Raw genomic sequence first — 22,651 nt, forward strand, 5'->3', positions numbered from 1 at the left:
TCTGTCGGCCAACCCCCAGTTGATCAGGAAGAATTAAGGCTCATATGATGAGCCAAGTTCATCAGTGATTAAAAACAATCAATTTGGAGACCAATCCAATCGGCTGAATTCACCAGCTCATTATCCTAAGTGTTGATTAAAATTCACTCTCTTTTTCTTAATCAGAACCGGCTGATCGGATCAGGAAACAACGTTTTTGTCAGACTAATGGTCTAAAAGCGGTTCTCAATTTAACAGCTCAAGAACTTAATCACGATTTGTGAATGAAACATTTAGACCATGCCATAAAATGACCTTTTTGGTGTTTTTAAATCATTTTTGGAGCTGTAGTCACTACATATGAACTGTCACGGAATATTGAAGAACTTGAAGACACTGAAGAAAGGCTGTTTGGACATGAGAGCGAAAATAATAACAGAATTTTGTTTTTGAGGAGAAATATCCTTTCAAGTGAAGTCCATAACTGCTTTGCAGTGGTCTCAGAAGTGTCATCACTCCTGCTAGAAAATCCAACCAAAAGTGGTGGCAGATGATTAATAAAATGCTGCAAATTGGTCTAGATTTGTTGGTCCATCCAGGTGACCATCTTTGACCAGCAAGAAAGCAGCTACCATCTTCTAAACACAGCTGGACCACCTTAACTTGTTTTTCTTCGGATGGCATATAGAAATAACTGAGAAAACTGATGTTCTAGAAAGTATTGACTGCTATTGCTGGCAAATAACAGCCTTTAGTTTACTCATGACAAAAACACTCTCTCGTCTCCTTCTCTTATATTCCCAAAAATAAAGCAAAAAAGAGAGAGTGAGAGAGCAGAAAGCGAGGGCAGGATTGCTGGAAGGTGGGAGCAGGCTACCTTGTGCTCCAGCAGTGCTTCTCTAAAGGTGAGAGAGAAGGGGGAGATATGTTCTTGGCGGAGCTTGTCCCCGCTGCGCAGGGCGATGGCGCTCTGCATGCGAGCGTTAATTTCCTGTGAGCCGGCGCGCACATGCAGGGCTTGAGCCAGGTGGTTGGGGAGCAGGTTAATGGAGTGACGTGTGAGCGCAGCCAGAGTCTACAGAGGAAAAGCACATGCAGCGCCCATGAGTCTAAGATAGTGTGTGTTCGTGTTTGTGTGTGTGTGTGTGTATTGGTGTGTATCTGTTCATCCAAAGAGCTCTGCACAACATGAATGTGTCACAATCAAAGAAAAATTAGAAAAGGATTGCACAAACATATGTTTACTAAATGAGGACAAATATAATTTTTTATATAAGACTAATTTTAATTAAATATATATTAACACCAGCTCTATGCCTAAAAATAATATTTTGCATTACTTATTTATGAACTGTTTCACACAAACAACAGCGTGGATTGGAGGTTTTGCCAGATTTAGTTCACTTCTCATGACAATTTTGTCCCTAAATCACAGCTAAGCATGCACACACGCACACACACACACACACACTTGCAGATAACATGATTATTTGTACAGCAAATGCTCTGGACTGTAAGTAATAGGCTTTTCTAACTGCTTACAGCTCAGCCCATCTTTTAGAGTGAATCTAGAAAATCTACACACTATTCCAACGCCTAATAATTCCACTGCCTTAATGCCGGAAAGCCAGACCTTTTATATCAGATATTTAAGTATCAGAATATGAGGCTGTTCCAGTTAGTTCTTTCTGCTGGAAAATCCAGTTAAAACAAGGTGGACTGATGGTGGTAGACAACCTTGGATGAGGTAAGAACCCTTTATCATTTGCTGAAAATACCACATTTTCCCTTTATGACCTATTTAAGCTATTTATTTCAGCAACTTTTGTGTTATACAGTATGTCAAAGCTTTTTACAAGTCCAATACCAAGACAAATCTATAGTCTATTTTGAAAACTGTGACATATATATGCTTTGAATATAAAACACTGGTTGATAATAATGGGAGAAATTTAGATGGAAACAATGAAATAAATAAAAACTATATATTTATTTATATAAAAAATGAAAAGATAATTTCCCTTTTGTTTTAATTTTTTTTTAATTTTCAGAAAAAAATAAGTATATCATGATATAAATTTTATCATACCCTGACACAGGATTTTGGTCATGCAGCTCACCCCTAGTGAACACCTGTACAATACAGCCTCACACAAGATTACAACAACAAATAGCTGAGAGGTTCATATGAGGATAGAGCTTAAACAAAGATATCACTAGCCTTAAACGCACTGTATAACATCAGGACATAAATTAAAAATGGCATTAAAAAGGACCTGGCTAAGTTCAGGCCACTCGGCTAAACCTGATGACTGTACAAGAAAAGGAAGGCAACCTTACATGACCTGCAAAACATTACCTCAGACAGGCTACACCATGGCTCTGTTTCAAATTATAGTGTTTTTTTTTTAATACTATTTACATGAGACATCCTAAGTGGTCCTATATAGGCGGTAACACCCATGCAAACTAACTCACACACCCAAACGATCAGTGTGTCACACGCAAAGTGAGACTTGACTAATACATGTCTAACTAGCTAATTCAGCCAACTAGTGTGAAAATAGACTTCCAAACAAAATAGGGCAAAATATTAGCAAAACAGTGTATAATATTTGCAAGGTGCTAAGCTAAATGCTCAATACTTAAATTAGCACAAGAATATTGCACAATAAACTTGTCATGTTTCTAGCAGAACTGAATTAAATGTTGTTGTGATTTATATTTCATCTTCTGAACATGTCCCTTGAATGATGGCTCCTGCTTATTCATAAAACCCAACTGACAGATGCTTAGTTCAAACATGACAGAATCAAGCAACTTGTGTCAAGATGGCTGTTTTAGAAGCATCATGCTGTCAAAAGTTATTATTACATGGAACAATGGGAGAAGACCTCCATGTGTGTGGGTCACCAAACAGATTTCTTTGCGGCAAACCCAGTATCAACCATATATGTCACAAATGTAAACTGGAAGTAAAATGAAATCTTTTTTTCTCTCTGTCACAGTGTAGGCATGTGTTGCGTTGTATTTGATCATATTTCACAACGGAAATGTCAGCACAGGGGCGGAGGTCAAATGGAAGGATGACGAGCAGAGGATATTGCATAAACAGGATCTGACAAAGACGTCTGATTTTGTTTAGACCACTGAGAGTATCTTTTAAAGAGGACTATCATCTGTGCAATGAGCTGGAGCTGTGTTCAGCCATGAGTCGTGAGTCATCTAGAGAAACACCAGAATTACAGACTCACACAGACTCAATTTCTTACATACACAAACACAATAGAATATTTGCACACAAACATACGTAGACAAGGTGCGGTTCTGTCCAAAAATGTATAATATATATACTGTAAACAGTGGCATCAAAAGCATTGTGGCAATTAAAGGAGTAGTTCACTCAAAAAATGAAAACTGTTATCTCATTTTGTGGTCTACGGAATAAAGAACATCGTAGCCTATAGGTTTGGAACAGAGCATGGGTGAGTAAATTATGAAATTGTTAGATGAACTACACCTTAAAGCCAGACTTAATGGTGTTTAATAAATCATGCTTTTCAGGCAAAACATTTCATAAAAACATGTTTGTTGGTTTCAAATGATATAATTGTAAAAAAAAAAAAACATATTCTGCAATTTCTGGTTGTTAGAAACAGAACATGTGATGAACTACAGTTGTGTTCACTCTGCTAGGCAACCTGTGTGAACTTGAGGGGCACTGACTTTATGCATCCACTAAAATTACAATAAGAAAGTTCAATACTATTGCAAATGTTTTTAAACATGGCTTAATTGCCCAAATATTGTTTTGGGCCCTGTATATGGAGTTTTCATTCATCAGATGTTAGTTCTACAACAGTGTGCCTAGCTTAACAAGCTATTCTATATTCAATAAGATTTATTATAGTTCAGATGGGTATAATTTTAAACAGTTTAACATTATTCTTTACACAAGGTCGTACAGCAGTGCCAAAACAACAACATAAAGTACCGTTCAAATGTTTGGGGTTAATAATTTGTTCCTGAAACAAATCCGTTTTTTTTTCTGCAAGAATCCACTAAATTTATCAAAATTTATGACTTCTATTTCAAAAATAAATGTGATTCTTTTGAACTTTCTATTCATCAAATAACCCTAATATTAACATATCAAGTAGCACAACTTAATATTCAGAAATCTGTCTTAAGTACCAAATCAGCATAATAAAATAAAACTTCCTTTTAAAAACATTTCCGTAATCTTAATGACATTTGGTAGTTTATATTAGTAAAAAACGGGGCTTTCAATTTAATACAATTATGATTAATCATGCCCCCTGATGTTTAAAATCATACTGACTGATGGTGTAAAGAGTACGAGCGATTCACATTTATCAGCCTCATGCTCATTTCTCCTGCAAAACTATAAAAAATTGCTCTTGCACTACAACTCAGATGCATGCAAGGTACTTTTCTCACTGTGAATAGCCTTGCACACCCCTTTCTTTTGAATCAAGCTGAATATGATTTTTCCTGACTAAAGGGTTTACATCAATGTTATCCATTCTGATTGAGGTATTAATCAGAGGAATCTGGGTGAAGTAGAAGAAATGGAAAAGCATCTGGGTAGAGATGTTGGAGAATCAATTTGAGTTCTCCTCGATAATCTCATAGATGAAGAAATCACGCTTTTGAGATATCTAATGCTTTTCAGAGCAGCAGAGCCTCCTGAAACTGCTTATAGTGTGGAGTTTAAACAGCTTTTAATAGTGTAGTCAAATGGTAGGAAGCCATGGGTGAGGGATACTATGATAAAAGAAAGAAGAGAGGTGCACTTCTCTTCTTTTCTGTAAAGTGTTTGGCTCCAATAAACAAACTCCTGTACAGATCTGCAGTCACCTATTCACATATAATACAGCTTTTAACCTGGAGAGCACAAAAATGACGTCCCAATCTGTAGCTCTCTCAAAATTTAGATCCATCTTTTATTTATTGATTTTGGAGCACAGACATTGCAGAGGTTTTTTGGCTGATCAATACTAAATGCTTTCTCTACCAAATACAAAAGACGAGGCCCTCTATAAAACTCTGGAGGAAATACTCTCAGGTTGCAGTGTTTATACGCATGTGTGTATGTTTTCAAGACCATAAAGTTTTGGATTACACACAAAAACACAAGGATCGAGACATTAAACCCATTAAGAGAACCACCCTTCGGCAGAACACGCACACCCAAACTCACTAAAACACACATTCACTCCCTCACTCACACACACACACACACTGTGGCTGCAATGCGTCACTAAGGAAAAAGCCTGAACAAGGAGACAGAGAAGAAAAGAGGGAGAGGATGTGAGATAAAGGAGAAGAAAAGAACAGCAGATGAAAGAGGAGAGAGAGAGAGAGGGAGGGATAAATGGAGTGTGAAGGAGAAAAAGAATCCTGTTCCTGCCTTACAGACATTCCTGTTGTCATGGAGACCAGCCCTATAATCTTACACACATGAACATGTCAGCATACTTCTGTTTGAACACATCTAGAATAGCTCAGACACACACACACAAACACACACACGTCTAATCACAACGTGAAAGCTTGGTCTCTCAGCTGATGTGTAATTGGCTGGTTGCCCTGCCAGTCATACAGTGAGAGCTCTTTGATGTGTTAAGATGACTGCATGACAAAGGCAACAAAAGCCCTGCATTAATCAAAGACAACATTCCCTTATGCTAACTATGTCACCATAGCAACAGCCGGGCAGATTTTTGCATCATAATCAACTGCACATGCCACAAAAACCTTCTAGAACATTGTTGTGAGCCATTGCGCGAACCTACATGAACACTATTATTGCCCTTAATCTTTGAGAACTCAATGGAACTCAAGCCCACAAAAACATTGTCCTTACCCTGCAGCCTTAAAAAAAAAAACTAAGAATCAGTTAGAACATATTCCTTATGAAACAAATTTGAAAACCACATTGGCAATACTGAACTCTGTCTCCACCCTGAAGTTTAGAGAATCCACTAGAACATTTAGTCCCTGCCCTAACATTGAGAACCCTCTATAGAACACTGTCTTCATGCTATAGTCTTGAGAAGCCACTACAACACCTTCCACACCCTAAAGCCTTGATAATCCTACTATGCTGTGCTCTAGAGCAGTGTCCCTTTTAAACAGCATTTGAAACCTTCTTGAACCTTCTTCCTATAGCCTGAGGACCTTTTATAACACCATCTATTCCTAACAGCCCTCCAGAACACTGTCCTTAACCAACAGTCTAGATAGCTTTTTAGAACATTACCCTTTACCCTACAGTACTGAGACCTTCTAGTGCACTATAGCTTCCCAACAGTACTAAGAACATTTACAATTAATTTGCAACATGACCCATTTTACAGAGATTTAGAGACTTCTGCTGGTACACTTCTGTTTCATTGCATGTTACATTAACGGTGTGGCAGGAAGAGTGTTGTAATGGGTTTTTCCAAATCTACATGGCAGAAACAGTGTTTTGGGAGCATATATTCACATTTAATCCATCCAAGGGGAGCCACTAGAGCTAACTTTAGTGTGACTACTGGTCTACTGGGTGTAGCACATCTAAAATCTTAAATAAGAATCTTCATGTAAAGAAAAACAGTTAGGGCCCATTTACAAGAAAGACGCAGGGCAAAGGACTGGAAAAATAGTCTTCATACAAAGATGTCAAAGATGTCCATCTAACGCATATTGCAAATGCAGCACTGTGGAATGCAAAACATTTGTTTTGTGAATGGCTCCCTTACATGTGCACTTACAGACCAGATTACCATATACGTTACAAAGTAACTACACACAGCAATCCAGAGCAACCAAACAATGCAAAAACCATGCAGGACGAGCATGAAAAAAAATGGAGAGATGTGGAAATAAATGAGGAGCTCACACTGAAATGAAAGACAGGTGCAGTAAACAGACACAGAGCCTCAATTTAAGCTCAAGTTGTCTGCTGTGTTTGAGGTTCAGAATTGATGTGTGTTAATGTGTGTTTTCTTAACTGTGCTTGTTTGGTTGTTTGCTTGTGTGTGTATTGCACTCACATTCTGTTTGCCCACTATGTTATGGAAGGGAAGTTCCGGGCTCCATGTTCCCTCCGTGAAGGAAGTGTTAGATGTTCTGTGATCTGATTGGTTGGTGGAATCTCTCATGATGTCCTCAGGCAGTGTGAGTAAGCTCTCCTCTGGCTGCTTGATCAGGAAAGTCTCTATGTTATGCCTGCGCAGGAAGTCGTTACGGTCCTTGCCGTGACCCTCCTCCACCTCATAAACACCGTTCAGACAGTCTAGAGCCGCTTTAGAGATGTGGATCCTCCTGAGGGGGTCAAAATTAACTACAGATTCATCTCACACATCCAAAACAAAGCATCTTTTTCAAAATGAGAATATACAAAAACCAAATTAATTTCCTCCCACACAATTACACAAGAAGGAGAGGAGAGGTGTCCATAAAATATATATTTTCCATCACAGTCAAGCATATTTGAGGGCAACTGGATAATCCCACTGTACTTCCCTTATTTTTTTATCCCAAAAGAGAGCTTTTGTGTGCACATGTGTGTGTATCTTACCCAGGTATTCCCCCTGACTCCAGTTTGTTGGCTATGTCGACATCCCAAGACCAGACGTCAAACTGCCATTTCCGCAAACCAAGAACTCCACAGAGAACTGAGCCGGAGTGGATACCGATGCGCATGTCTATGTCATGCTTTGTACGTGAGCGCACATACCTAAACATACAAATACAAAAAGGTTAGGATGGATAGGTAGCTAGCTAGCTGTGTTGCAATTCTGTAATGGTGCTGCTAAACAACTGTTGAGCTAGAGAACTCACACTGGGTTTACAGGCAAGTTGAAATACACATCATACTATTACTCCTGAATGGGGTACCAGGTAGAAGTAAGTGGCTGTTTATAAAAAGAGGAATCGAGGTCACACTGTCACTGCTGTGTGCGTGTTGAGTGGTAGTGTGAGTGCTGTGATATCTGACAGCACTCACACTAGTGCAGCACACACATACACACACACCTGCGGAACAAGGGCGTCTCATCTGCTATCTAGTCTCTATTAAGGGTCAACAGAACTGGTCTACTGGCCTCTCCCTCACTGTCATTCACTCACTCACTTTACCTTACTACTGACATACCACAGACTTCCATTGTTTTAAAATAACACTAATAATACCCAATACAAACTCAAATGCAACCTGTGAGGCAGAAATTAACATTATGTCTAATTTTGTGAGTTCCTTTGCCCAATTTGTCGACCTATAGGAAAGAAGCATAGCAAATGAGATCCCTTTACTTGCACTCTTGTCATATCAAATTGGTTATGACTTTCTTCAGTGGAACACAAAGATGAGAAATTAAATAATATGATGGTTTGTTGATTGTGTAGTTAGAGAGAGGTCAAGCTTCAATAAGTTCCATAAAAGAATCTTAAAAATAGTCCATACAACTCATGCACACTTGACAAGTCATTCATTATTCACTTACAATCTTCCACTCAGGTGGGCCATTTACCACTGTGATTATTGAGTCAGTCAGTTAAGCTTGAGAACAAGATGATTCATTTAATTCATACAAGCTTTGTGAACTTGATCATATGATTCATTATTGGTGCGACTCAATAGAACAATTCAATTTTGTGCATTATTACGTCTTGCATTAATAAGTATATATATACAGTTATAGTATGGTTAAAGTCAAGATAGTTCAAAATCACTGAATGGCTTAAATTTCAGTCTGTTCACTACAAAAAGATGTAGTGTATGATTTCCCATATTTAGTGTTGGCTGGCAGTATAAAACATGAACCGTTTCACCATTACCTGATGGTTTTGATCATGCTGAGGCCCATCTCAACACAGCAGTGGGCATGATCCAGTCGAGGCTCGGGAAGGCCAGAAACACAATAATAACAATCCCCCAGTATCTTGATCCTCAGACAATGATGCTCCTTAGGGGGGGAGGGGGGGGGAGACATTTTTAATTTTCTCATTTACAAACTGTTGACAATATTTTAATTTATTGCAACTGAATCAATCAAAATACATTAAGTTTCCCAATAAAAGTAATTAAGTGGATAGCTGCTTAATGTAATAGTTGCAAAGTTTCACAGGGATACTTTATATGAGGGTTTGAGCATTTATAACCACTATTACCCTATAATTTCCACTGCAGTCTCTATCTGTGGTTGTTATCTCTCAGCCTGCCAGGTTTTTGTGTAGAGCTCAGAGAGGGTGGTAATTATAAGGCCCCCACTCACTCATTCAGTCTCTCTGAGATCCATTACTCATGCCTACTGCCGTATTAATGTCTTTTCACAGCTCAGTAAATGGCTGTATGGAAACAAAGAGTCATTACGCACGTACCTGTCATTTGTCAGATGCTAAAAACACCCCCTACAGCTCGATTAGCTCTGGACTGATTCATGATAGCAAGTTTGAAGCACTAGTGCTAATCTGAAGGCTAAGTGAATTCCCTTCACATAATCAATATCAAACCATGTGCCAATTTATTTGGAAATAAACTTGGGAACTAGCATTAAAAGCTATTGTAAAAGCACACTCCATACTCAAAACATCAACATTACAGCATGATGCTAATAAAGGTATTATTAAACTTGAACCTGCTCTTATTTGGATTGAGCCTTAAGGAAAAAGTACTGTAGTAACATTGATGGTATCAGATGATAATACCATGGTATTTTATATACACACACAACTGTTCAGAAGCTTGGGATCAGTAAGATTCTTTGTGTTTTTAAAAAAGTATCTTATGCATTTATTTGATAAAAAAAAAAGGTTTACGGTGAATTTATATAAAGGGCGTTGTAAGTTATGACACAAATCGTATTATATAATATAATAGTCATATTATTCATAGATTTCTGTAGGTCAAATGCTAGCACATGCTGCTTGCAACATCAAGGTCATGGATTTGTTTCCAAGGGAACAGACATTCTGATAACATAATATGGTCCTCAAATATACAGTACTCCAACGAATATCATGGCATAACCAGGGTTTATGTCCATAAACATGGTATTTCCATGGCAAGTCTAAAAAATATAGCAAATTTTGTCATATTTTTGGTGTCTCTACATCACATGCTTATATCATATGTCAAGTAACGAAAGCGTTAATGTACATTTCCCATTAGGTGGGCCCTGGCCAATGAAAGCTGCCAATGAATCAACTGCACAGTTAACCAGTACAGCACTTACCACACACATATGACACCTCTGAATAGACATTGCCATTGGGAGAGAAAATGAATACTGTTCATTACAATAATCTGCTGCAGAATTTAATACCACACCAGGCTTGTTCGCCTGAGTGTGACTGCAAATTCACACAAACACGCACAAGGACACAAGGATATTTAAACATGACATATGCCACATTTGAATATCTGCAATATGCATCAGCAAGCCACTTTATGGTTGGTTAATCTCCAATGATTATTATACTGACTCATGAATACGATTATTGGAAAACTGCAGAATTAGGATGGAGCTTAATATTCTTCATAATGCATTTATTTCCTCCTCCAGTCTGAACAACAGAACAAAAAACACATTTGTTAAAAACACAAAAATCTATTTGCCCATAATATACCATGTGTAACTAATGTTGTTCTTTTATTCCAAGGGCAGCCAATTAAGATATTCACTGGCTGTTGACAGTTGTACACTTGCGCTTACACACACACACACACTCATAAATCAATGTTATTAATTTTGGGGACACTGTCAGAATGATTTTATTTATATGACTTTTGCAACAGGCATTTAGCACATCAGTGCACTGCAGGACATGAAGGAGGGTGAGCTGGCACATATTTCAATCGCCTCTGTACTCTGTACTAACTGAACTCAGCTTATCTGGTGCCACTATAAACACCAAGCCAAGATATGCTGGAACTGCCCTTGGCACACAAACATAACACTTGTCTTTGTTTCACACATCCTGCAATAAATATGTGCAAGCGAAGCAGCAATTGCCTGAGATAAACAGCGCTGACTTATGTGAATAAAGCACTAAAATAATCCTAATTTACATATAAAGGTGGTGTGTTGAATCACAATGACTTAAAGGGATAGGTAGCCAAATTTTTTTTATCTGTCATCATTTACTGAACCTTATGTCGTTCCAAACCTGTATACCTTTCCCAAGAAGAAATTCTGTTCGTTTTTTTTTCATACAATGTAAATCCAACCAATGTTTTATACTAATGTATGTGTGTAAGTCACTCACGTGTGCCAGTCGGTCAAAGCGTGCAAAGAGTTCATTGAGCATTCGAACTAGTTCCTGAGCGGAGAGTGTGGTGGAAAGATTGGTGAAGCCCTTCACATCAGCGAAGAGAATACTGCACAAAACACACATGCACACAGACCAGCTGAAAAAAAATAATGATAATAGATTTCCCAAACATTTTACAACCAATCAGTACATTTTAAAGTGAGATAAACAGACAAAACTTCCTAAATATATAAGCTAATTGTACTAATAAGTTTAAACATAATAGCTATGCAAGCTACGTTACTTTTATAATGTTTAGGGTTAGTAAGGTTTTTTTTAATTGGTCAAAAGTGACAGTAAAAACACTGTTGTTTTGAATTTTTGATTTATCCAAAATCCTGAAAAAAAGATCACAGATTCAACAAAAATTTTAAGCAGTAAACTTGTTTTCATTGATAATAATGAGAAATGTTTCTTGAGGACCAAAATCAGCATCATGTGAAACTGAAGACTGGAGTAATGGCTGCTGATAATTCACAGGAACACATGAATAAATCTTATTTTAAAATACAGTTAAATAGAAAACAGTTGTTTAAAATTGTTCCACAATATTTCTGTTTTTACTGTTTTCTGATCAAATAAACGCAACCTAGTAAGCAAGTGATGTTTTTCAAAAACGTTCAAAAATCGTATTGTTTTTAACATTTTGAACAGTCCTATAACAGCACAAATAAACAGATTACAGAAATTATGCTGTGGAACATGCCATTTTTTTTTTAATAAATTTCTATAAGGAACTTCATGTTAAGAACAGATTAAGCTGACATTAAATGTTGTTTTATGACAGGACAAGTATTTTATCTGCGATCATTCATTATACATTTGTTATTACATATACCATATTAACACAATTTAATGGATGATGTAAGAATAAGTATAGGCCAGCGTTAAGGGTGGCTAAAATGGATTCATTTTGGCTCAAATGGCCATGAACTGCCATTTTCGGGGCCAGTCAGAGCCTATTACGTGCTCTTATGGTGACTGACTGCGCTGTACTGGGCTACTTGTGTGGGTTACATAAGAGAGTGACTCAGCCATAATCAAGGATGACTGGGCCATTACGGCGGGTGACTGAGCTGGAATGGTGGGTGATCAAACCTTAATGGTGGTTGACTGATTCAATTCCATTTGATTCTTTTTTGTTCTATTCATGATGTCAGTACCCCAATGGAAGAAATTACCTCACGTTCTCATAGCGGTGAATGTAGATACGGTGAAACTGGTGCTGTAGGGTCTCGTCCTCCACGTTGGTCATGTCGTTAATCATCTCCAGCACTACGAAGCGCGGCAGCACTGACAAGACCAGACGCTCCTAACACAGGTGCAGCATGGGTAACGTGCTTCATTAAACCCGGATTTAAATCATTCAGTCATTGAATACACAAGTACACAAACAAAAACACTTTTTTATATTATACACATCAATTCCCTTTGAGTTTCATCCAGTTTACCAATTCAACTAGTATACCAGTTTTACATTTAAACTACTTCACAAATTATAAGGTAGAATTTCATTAGGAAACAGTTTTTTTTTCTCATTATTTCATTATTTAACACAAAACATTAATATATGATACAGTTTTCTTTTACTGCAGTAAAAGCCAAGTTCAGTCAGTTAAATATCCCAGAGCATCCAGAGGGCTAAATACAAATGCATAACTGTGTACAAAAATCAAAATCAATTTATAATTCAGTACAATGTGAGAATAAAAAGTCTGAATGCTTTTACAAGAACATCTGCCAAATATATTAAAGCTGAAGTATGTAATTGCACCAAAAGTAATTGCAAAAATAATAATATTTTCAAACTGTTTCCAGTCTTCCATTGGTTGAGCCAACACTGTGGTGTTGGGCTGGTCAGACGCATACACAAACAACAATAGCGCTTACACTTTTTGGGAGGAATAAAATTAACAGCTGCCTCTCTATATTATGTTGGCTGAGGTAGGAGAAAGTATTATCAAACTGAAAAACAATTACACACCTAAGCTGTAATTCACCATTATGATGCTGCATGGATAAAGAGGTACATGCAAATATGAATTCACCAAGCCAGGGGTTTGTATTTCACCACTGGCTGGGCTAAAAGCACAGGAAATTTGGATAGATGGACATACAAAAGAAGAGGAAATGCAAGCACACACACACCCACACAGTGGTACCAGCATGGGCTCCACTTGACTGGCAAATAAAACCCACTTCAGCAAACAGCTAGAGTGCTCTCAGAGAAAGAGATGGGTAGGGGGAGGGGGAAACGGAGAGAGATTCCCTAAGGAGTCTCGGAACCTTTCTACACTAGCCTTCTGTCCTCATGAGACGCTTGTTCTCATCTTTAAATCAATTACTCTCACCCACTGTGGCTCATTGCTAATAAAGGAGTGTGATGTGGCAAGGTTACGTGTGAGCATAAGTGCACACACACTTTTAAAAGGTTGGGGTCAGTAAGATTTTTTGGGGGGAAGGAACTGAATATTTTTATTCAGCAAATATGTATTAAATTGATCAAAAGTGACAGTAAATACATTTGTAAAGTTAGAAAAGATTTATATTTCAAATAAATTGTGTTCTTTTGAACTTTATATTCATAAAAAAAATCCTGAAAAAATGACCAAAATTGTCAAATATTGGCAGAATAATTGTCGCTTATAATATATATATAGTATATATAATATAAACAGACACATCTAAACTAGAGCTGCATGATTAATCGTATGCAATTGCCATGCGTGTCTCAGTAAGTTCGCTGACAAGCTACGCAATACCACGCCATAATCGCAGATGAATCACATGCAGTTATGAACGCGATATTGCATAGCTTGTCAGCGAACTACGACTCTGTATATTAAGTACCGCTCCATTTGAAAGCAGGTAATGGACATTTACTGCTAATCACAGAACCAGCTTTACTGACGAGACACGCATGACAATCACATGCGATTATTCGTGTAGCCCTAATATAAACTGTGGTATTTTGTTACAAGTACAGTTAGCATCGCAATTTGTTGAAAAGGTTGTTTTGTTTTGCACACATACAGTACACATAAACTTCCTGGAAACATCCAAAAGCACTCTGCTCACATACACATTTACATGTGTTTGCAGGAAAATGTAAAAGTTTGCAAACACTAACCTGGCGCTGGTTCTCGGTCTCCAGGCGGAGACGTGCCTCGATGCACCTGCGTGTCTCCAGAAAGGCCTGTCGCTGGGCGCGGTCTGACAGGTAGCTGATAAACATCCCTGCAGTGTTTATACATAAGAACAGCAGCACCTGAGCTAACAGCTGGAGAGAAAGAGAAGAAAAAACAGAGAACCTTAAGATATTAGTGTACTAAACTGCAGGTGAAACTATTCTAGATACAAATGAACTACAACCATTTATCAGCTGTATATGACAGTGTGTGGAATATTACGCTGGAAACAAAAACAAAAAACAGCATAAACAGTGTCCAAAATTAATATTTATGTGCCAATGGTAAGTGGCAGTATTTTACATTTTTACTACTATATTTTTGGCATTACAGTGCCTGCATTACTTTTCAGAACAAACCCGCACAGTAGCAGATACCAGCCAGTGCCTAGTAAGATGTATTTTTCCCATGCATTTGGCACTTGGCAAGTGTAAATTTCAGACCCTGAGCATAAACATACAAGAGAAAAATATTTAAATACTTATTTTTATTTAAATGCAATACCATTCTCTAAGAGACAGAAGCTAAATGTAAAATTTCTTCCTATTTCACACACACACACACACACACACACAGAGACAGACATAAATGCACACTAATGTGAAATTAATAAATGTCAGTCATATACAGGAGGCAGAGTACAATATTTTAGAGTTATTAAGCATGCTATTATTTTAAAAGTACTAATTTAAAAGCAAAAGAAAATAGATTTTTAAGAAACTGTGCATGGTCTTATTTTTCACTTTTCAGGTACAATTATTTAATCACCATTTAAACTCATAAATTAACTGATTAAAATTCATAGACACTGTGATTTTCTTATGAGAAATCTGTCAAAATATTTTGCATTAATATAAAGATATAAAACCATGCTGATTTTATATTGCTGGTTTCTGGCTTCCTTGTGTATCTTATGTACAAGTACATTAGAACTGAATTGAAACACTTAACCCTCTGCAATTAATAATTGAACCACTTACCCCTCTGCCATCAATAAGATTATGATGTATGAAGTATGATGTAACCACCTGAAATCATTAACACTCTAAAATAAATCACTGCCCTAACATGTTTAGGCATGTCTTTGCACCTGTTACTATAAAAGCCTTATAGGCATGTGTGTGTGTGTGTGTGTGTGTGTGTGCGTGTGCGTGCGTGTGCGTGTGTGCGCGTGTGCGTGCGTGTGTGCGTGCGTGCGTGTGCGTGCTTGCGTGCGTGCGTGTGTGTGTGTGTGCATCAATTAGACACATCCCTCACCGGAATTTACATTTTATGACTGATTAAAGAGCCCCCCATCCTTTATAGTTTCAATTACATCAGTTTTTTTTGACAGAGGCCCTAATTAATACAACCCCTCCAGTACACACACACACACACACACAGCAGAATTAATGAAGCAAACATTATCAACATTCAAGAAACAAGTTAGCATGCAAATCCACTAAAATATAACTTTTAATAATTCTAATTGTTGCTGTTTTTAATTGTAATGTGCATGGGCAGTAATATACAATAACACACAAAGAGATAAGTGATGTGGACAGTTCTAATAGGAAAGCTCATTATTTCAGACTTTTCCTATTCAAATTACTGACCTTTAAAAACATCATCTCACATCACACAAATCCTCTCCACATACCAAAATATGAACAGGCTACAGAACAATGACCAGTATTTGTGTGTTCTTAGAATATTACTCTTAACCATGGGAAATGGGGTACATCTATCCAATGTTGTTTTAATAAGTTTTAGGTCAGTTCCCCACAGGTGTACTAGGAAGATAACCACAGGTTTAGTTCTTTACAGTAATTAATTATGGCCATGACCCACTAATATTTAACAAACAGAAATAAAAATAATAATTTTGAACAATATATATTTTTAAACATAAGAAACATCTGTGAAATGCTTTACATAATAAGTATGGCGACCTGTTTAAGTAACTGTGAGAAAGTTTAAAATAAACTTTTTTTTTTTAGGCATAATGTTGCAATTATGAGTAATAAGATCAAAATATTTTTGAGACATAAGGTTCATTCATGAGAACGATTCCCAACTGTGAGACACAAAGTCACAATTATAAGAAATACTCCCTAATGTGAGATATGGAATTGCAACTGTGAAATATAAAGGTGCAATTATGAGAACAAAAGACCCAATTGTAAGATATCAAATCCCAAATGTGAGATGTAAAGTTGTAATTATGACAGTCCGAATTGTGAGATATAAAGGCGAAAGTACTGAAAGAATTGTAACTTTATTTAAAATTAATGACATTTGAATTGGTATTTTATCTATGCAATATTCTTTCAGTTCTATATGTGCAGCTTAGCTTAAATATAAAAATGTTTTGAGTCCACTCTACATTTCATACAGTGTGTGTGTGTGTGTGTGTGTGTGTGGCCATCAGTTAAATACAGCAGGAGAATTAACACAACAAATATGTAAAGTTAAATCACTGACTTCTAAATAAATGCTTCAAACCACACACACACACACACACAAACACACACACACACACACACACACACACACACACACACACACACACACACACACACACTTCAACTATAGTCTTTAACACCATAATTATCTCAGCAAAGCACAGTGATATCCATCAGCATGCAGCAGAAATCGTTAAGAGTGATTGACTCCCATTGACTGCAGCAAATTATAACAAAATAATCATAATAACAACTGCATAGTGGCTCGTAGACCAACAGATCTAATGAAACTGTTAATATCAACATTGTACTCCAGCCAGAGAGTCTTCACCACACTGAGGAGCCGAACTGAGATTTAATTAACACTCCATTTAATTTCAGGGGTTGATTACTGTTTTAAAATGCTGCCTATGAGATTTCCTAAAGATATGCTGCTGGCCACTGATAATTCAAAATTTAACAAAAATAAAAAAGTTTGCTCACTCTCAAACTATCCAGGATGTAGATCAGTTTGTTTCTTCTTTGAAACAGATTTGAAGAAACTTAGCATTGCATCACTTGCTCACCAATGGTTCCTCTTCATGGAATGGGTGCCATCAGAATGAGAGTCCAAACAGCTGATAAAAACATCACAATAATCCACAAGTAAAACACATGACTTCAGTCCATCAGCTAATGTCTTGTTAAGTGAAAAGCTGTGTGTTTGTAAGAAACAAAGGCATCAAGGCATTTTAACTGTAAACTTTCCCTTCTATAGTCCATAATCCATAATATTGCTTCCTCCAGCAAACAAAGGCCAGCCCCTGTTGTCATCTCACATAACAATCCACTGACACACTTTACTTTATTGGTCCTGTCTTCTTGTTCCTTGTGAAACATTAGTCAGAGTACATGCCATATTTATTTTGATGTGAAACAGTCTTTTCTGATCAAACCTTAAGCACTGGACCATTACCTACTAATTCTGTCCATGTTGCCCTCTACAGTGTAATACTGAACTCAGGACAACTTTACACTATCATTGTTAGCAGCACCTGATTGATCTGAGAGTTTTGATCACACTGCAGGACCATCTACAGTGTCAGCAATCAAGTACTAGACTGAAAATACATTATTAGTCACTCAGACATAAAAATTTAATTGACTAGGGAGCCTGCTAATACTGATCTCTGTACATGTGTGAAAATCTCCATGTGCAAAAAGGTCCAGAAATGCATTCTGTGTGTGCTTGGTCTACACATACAGTCCGGTTTCTGAAAGTAACTGATACTGTGTCATAGGCTTTGCTAGAGACCATTTATTTAATTGTATTTATTAATACAATTTACACTGAATTCAGCCTCCTTAAAAAAAATCTGTGATCTCGCTACATGTTTATTGAAAACAGCAGCTGCCGCAAGATGTCTGAAGTTTTTCACCCCGAATCCTGCTCTTAATCTAAACTTTGTTATATTAAGTGTCATCTTTCCCTCAAGTCAATGGCAGACCTCTGCATATGTAGGGCAGCAATGTTCGGCACAGAGTCCTGCCCACAAACAGAGCTCCACTTCTGTTACTTTCTGTTCCACAAAACCAAATGCACCAAAGATGGTACCTTTTCTTACATAGTTGTGTCAAAAAGTATTTGTATATATATTTTGGAACCTTATGTCCAACTTAAAAAAGTCTGTATTTCATTTCATTAGATACAAAATATTAAACCAAGTCATATCTGCAAACAAATAATGCTAGAGCTTTTCTCTGAACTGGCGTCCTTCTTCAGAGATGTTTTTAATGATTTTTAACCAATTGCCTTCAAGGATGTTTAAGTGGATGTATGAAGTCAGCTTCTCTCAAATTCACACGTTCAAGCACAATAACCAATGGTGTATTTCATTATATTAACAATATACTGTATTTGAACAAAAATGACAGTAAATACATTTAATGCTTCTTCAAAAAGAAGTTTACACAAAAATATTAAGCAGCTATTTTCAACATTGACAGTAATAAGAGATGTCTTTTGAGCACCAAATCAGCATACCGGAATGATTTCTGAAGGATCATGTGACACTAAAGACTGGAATATTAGTTGCTGAATATTCAGCTTTACAATCACAGGAATAATTTACAATTTCAAATATATTAAAATAAAAATCTGTAATTTTAAATTGTAGCAATATTTCACAATATTAATGTTTTACTTACCAAAACCTTTAAAAAGCCTATCTGAGATGAGATATGTATTTATGTGTGAGTGTATTTATGGTCAGTCAAGCAAGATTTGAACTCCAAACCTCTCGTACTGAAAGCTGGAATTACTCTTCTGACCCACATCATCACCCTGCACTTTGTCTATCGACAATCCTTCCAGCTGCACACAACACTCTCACACTTGTCTGGTGGAGTTTGTGAAGTGTCTTATAAATGATTGATGGAGACCCTGCAGGAGTTTCCATAAACCCAGAGAGAGAACAAGAAAGCAACTGCATGCTAAGTGATGTCTGTCTTACCCTGGCACTGATGACATTCTACATACGTAGCGCTAAACACCGAAGCAGGTGTGTGGACAGGTCTGAGAAAGTGTGTGAGTGCGTCCTATAGTATAAGCGAAGGAGAAGAAAACAGAGATGGGAAACGAAGAGATGCTGGCAGACAAGTGTGTGAGTCAGAGAGCCCTATATCTCCCTCCCACGCTTGCTATTTTTAAAGTCTACCTCACAGCATCTTCGACAAATTCAACACACACATTTTTGGGTCTGCTTGGCTGAGTTTGACTATTTTGACCTGAATCTGCATATAGACCTCTGGATCTGGCCTGAATCTGTATGTGAAAGGACACCAAACAACTCTGTCTGCCTGCCTCTCTTTGCTGTGATCACAGTGAATAATCATTTCACACTATAATTAATTCACTCGGCTTCCTGCCTCTTCACCAATGCATGTGCCTGGGCGCTTGTTTTTGTGTCCAGCACATTCACTTGTTTGTGTTTTTACTGTGTGTGCAGGTGAACACCACAAAATAACTGAAGTGCCACTATGACTCAATTTAAATGTGATGTGATCATGTCGAGTAGCATGACCTCAGGTCATCTTGTCATTTACAATCTTTCAGCGTCTGACAGAGAGAAAAAGAGGCTTTGTTGGACTGTATAAAGACATGTCTGCAAGCGTGTCAATGTAGTTGCTATTTATACAGTAAGTGAGAGTTTAAGTAAAAAAAAAAAAAAAAAAATTCAAAAACTGTGTGACTCTTTTTCTGTAAGACACAAAAGAACATATTTTGAAGAACATTGATGTCCAAAAACGTTAAAATCATATTGACTGTATACGGACAATATGCATTTGGACAAATAAAACTTACATTTTTTTTCAAAATATTTTCTTTTGTGTCCCACATTTTTTAGTTCAATGATGGCAGCATATTCATTTTGAGAGAATAATCCCTTTAATTCTAATTTTTTTGTATTTGTATTTTATTTTTTGCAATATGATTTCATAAATATATTGGAAAAGCTCACAATGCTCAAGCTCTCCTCAGATGTTATTGAAATGTGTAACTGACCGGAGTGCTCTAATATGACTGCTTTGCCGCATACACGAGCGCTTCATGACCTTTACTGACCTCTATATAAAATTTGGATCGCAAAAACAAATCATCAATATCAGACTCAACAGCACGGCGCAGTCTGCGACGAACGACCTTAAAATGTCACTTTCAGCACCACGTTGGATGGACAGCGACCGTTGCGCTTTGGTTCTGCCTTGAGCACTGAAAACATCCGTTGTTGCGCCCGCACAAATGCACCCAAACTTGTCATGATGTAATATACCACATTCCTCTGTCTCACCTGATTCGTGGAGATCTGCGCTCGAGGGGGCACCAATAGCTGGAGCGCGATGTGTAGCGCGGAGGTCAGCAGTCCCGCCACGATGGCCCAGGTGAGAGGCAGAGGCAGCATGCTGTAGGTGGCAAAGAGCGTGAAGAGCACGTACCCTATCCCATCCCCGAGCAAGCCGTAGCCCAGTCCCGTCGCGAGGATCTGTGTGGCCATGGCGACCCAGGTCACCGCGCCGCTGTACTGCAGGTATCCGTGCGAGCTCGTGTCCTTGCGCACCACCACCAGAGCGCAGATGACCACCTCGATGCCCGTGAAGAAGCCGAGCAGCATTCCTTTAATCGGGTCCATCGGAGTGGACGCCAGGGTCAGGTGTAGCATGAGCAGGGTCAGCTTTGTCACCACGTCCAGAATGTTCATGACCACCACCGACTTCCGTCGCTGGCCCAGGAAGTAGCGCTGGTACAGTCGCTCGAGGTCCCTGGACTTGAAGGCGTAGCGCAGCGTGGGGAAGATGACCCCGCGGTACGTGTAGCCCCAGCTCAGAAAGAAGTCGGAGTTGCTGGGCGCGCAGTCGATCTGAAGGAAACCAAGGTCGCTGCTCGAGCGCTCGGGGAAGACTTTAGTGCCGCCGTTGTTGTGCCGGTCGCTCATCGACGTCCTGCCGGAGGATTGTTTGCGCGAGCCCTGCGCGTGAGGCTCGTCCGGTGAGACGGGTGTCGGACTGTGCTCGTGAATGAATCGCTGCTCGGTGATGTGTCGCACGGCATTCTGCCACAACAGGCGCTTCGGTCGGTTCCCATTGTTGCTGGGGATTTTGTTGATGGTGTACAGCTCCTCGCTGGCGCTGGAACAGCAAACCTCAGACAACTCCATTGTCCCCACGCCTGACGCGGTTCTATTTACCTACGCGCGATCTCAGAACAGAGACAGCGAAGACGACCAGATGTGCGAAGAAGAGTGAAGGCGAACCGAACGGAGAGTGGAGAACACATCGGGACAAGCAGACTGGTACCACGGCAGCTGCCGCTCATCCTCACACGTCTTGTCCTCCGCGAACGTCAGAGCGATTCGGTCGCGCTGGCTCGTGCCATTTGGCTGCGCAGCGCTACAGCATGGCATGCGCCCGCTCCCGTGCTGAAAAACAACGCATCTTAACGCCTTCTGACGAACAATGTGCCCCCCGTTGTCTGCTTGTTTTATCTTCTGTGCGGATACAGAATATCTTTGTTGTGTCTCTTTTCTCTTTATCGCAACCTGGGTGCACAAACAAGAATCTTGAGTCTTTTCCACAACGCCATTCCGCCCCTCGCGCGGCACAGTCGAGTCTTTTACAATATGTGGGTCTTCTTTGATATGTTTTCCGCTCAGGAACGGTCTCCAGGAATCTTTGTCAAATCCAGAGGTGAGGTTTAGAGTTGGAGGGGAGTTGAGAACACCTTCCTCTTCGGCAGTTTTGGGATAGCAGAAGGATAATGGAGTGCTGAAATCCAAGAATAATATCACATAATACAATCATAAACAAGAGATACGTTTGTATCAGTCAGTAAAGATACTGAAGGCTTCTGTGATGTTATACAGAAGCATTCGGTGCGTCCGCACACATCTGGAGAAGATGGTATTTACACTGAGCGAGAGAGAGAGAGGAGGCGGAGTGTGTGTGTGTGTGTGTGTGTGTGTGTGTGTGTGAGAGAGAGTGTGTGTGTAACTGAGTATTCCCGACGTTTGTTACGCACCGCACAGAGGAGCGCGAGAATTTGGGGCAGTGAGGGAACACAAAGCAATTAACAACATAATTTATGTCTTCTTTCAAACACAGAAAATAGGTCAATTTTACCAATACTGAAATTTAATATCGCTTATTGATTTCAATATCGTCTCAATAACATCTCAATAT

General features: G+C 38.6%; 1 protein-coding gene across 2 annotated transcripts in view; it reads right to left on the reverse strand.

The window, feature by feature from the left end:
* The window catches only part of LOC113120779 (adenylate cyclase type 8), a 36,656-nt gene extending 14,897 nt beyond the window's left edge, over nt 1–21,759 (reverse strand). Inside the window, exons 1-8 of one of the 2 annotated variants that reach the window (XM_026290823.1) lie at nt 20,767–21,759; nt 14,435–14,584; nt 12,486–12,616; nt 11,260–11,371; nt 8,830–8,957; nt 7,571–7,729; nt 7,044–7,314; nt 857–1,054 (exon numbers count right to left, since the gene is read on the reverse strand). In XM_026290823.1, coding sequence (XP_026146608.1) covers nt 857–1,054; nt 7,044–7,314; nt 7,571–7,729; nt 8,830–8,957; nt 11,260–11,371; nt 12,486–12,616; nt 14,435–14,584; nt 20,767–21,630 — 2,013 coding nt within the window. In that variant the 5' untranslated portion in view covers nt 21,631–21,759. The remainder of the gene's footprint in view (nt 1–856; nt 1,055–7,043; nt 7,315–7,570; nt 7,730–8,829; nt 8,958–11,259; nt 11,372–12,485; nt 12,617–14,434; nt 14,585–20,766) is intronic. The other variant, XM_026290833.1, reaches the window with a different exon arrangement.
* Between the last annotated feature and the right edge of the window lie 892 nt (nt 21,760–22,651).

This window comes from Carassius auratus, chromosome 2, assembly GCF_003368295.1.
Source record: "Carassius auratus strain Wakin chromosome 2, ASM336829v1, whole genome shotgun sequence".
NCBI lineage: Eukaryota > Metazoa > Chordata > Actinopteri > Cypriniformes > Cyprinidae > Carassius > Carassius auratus.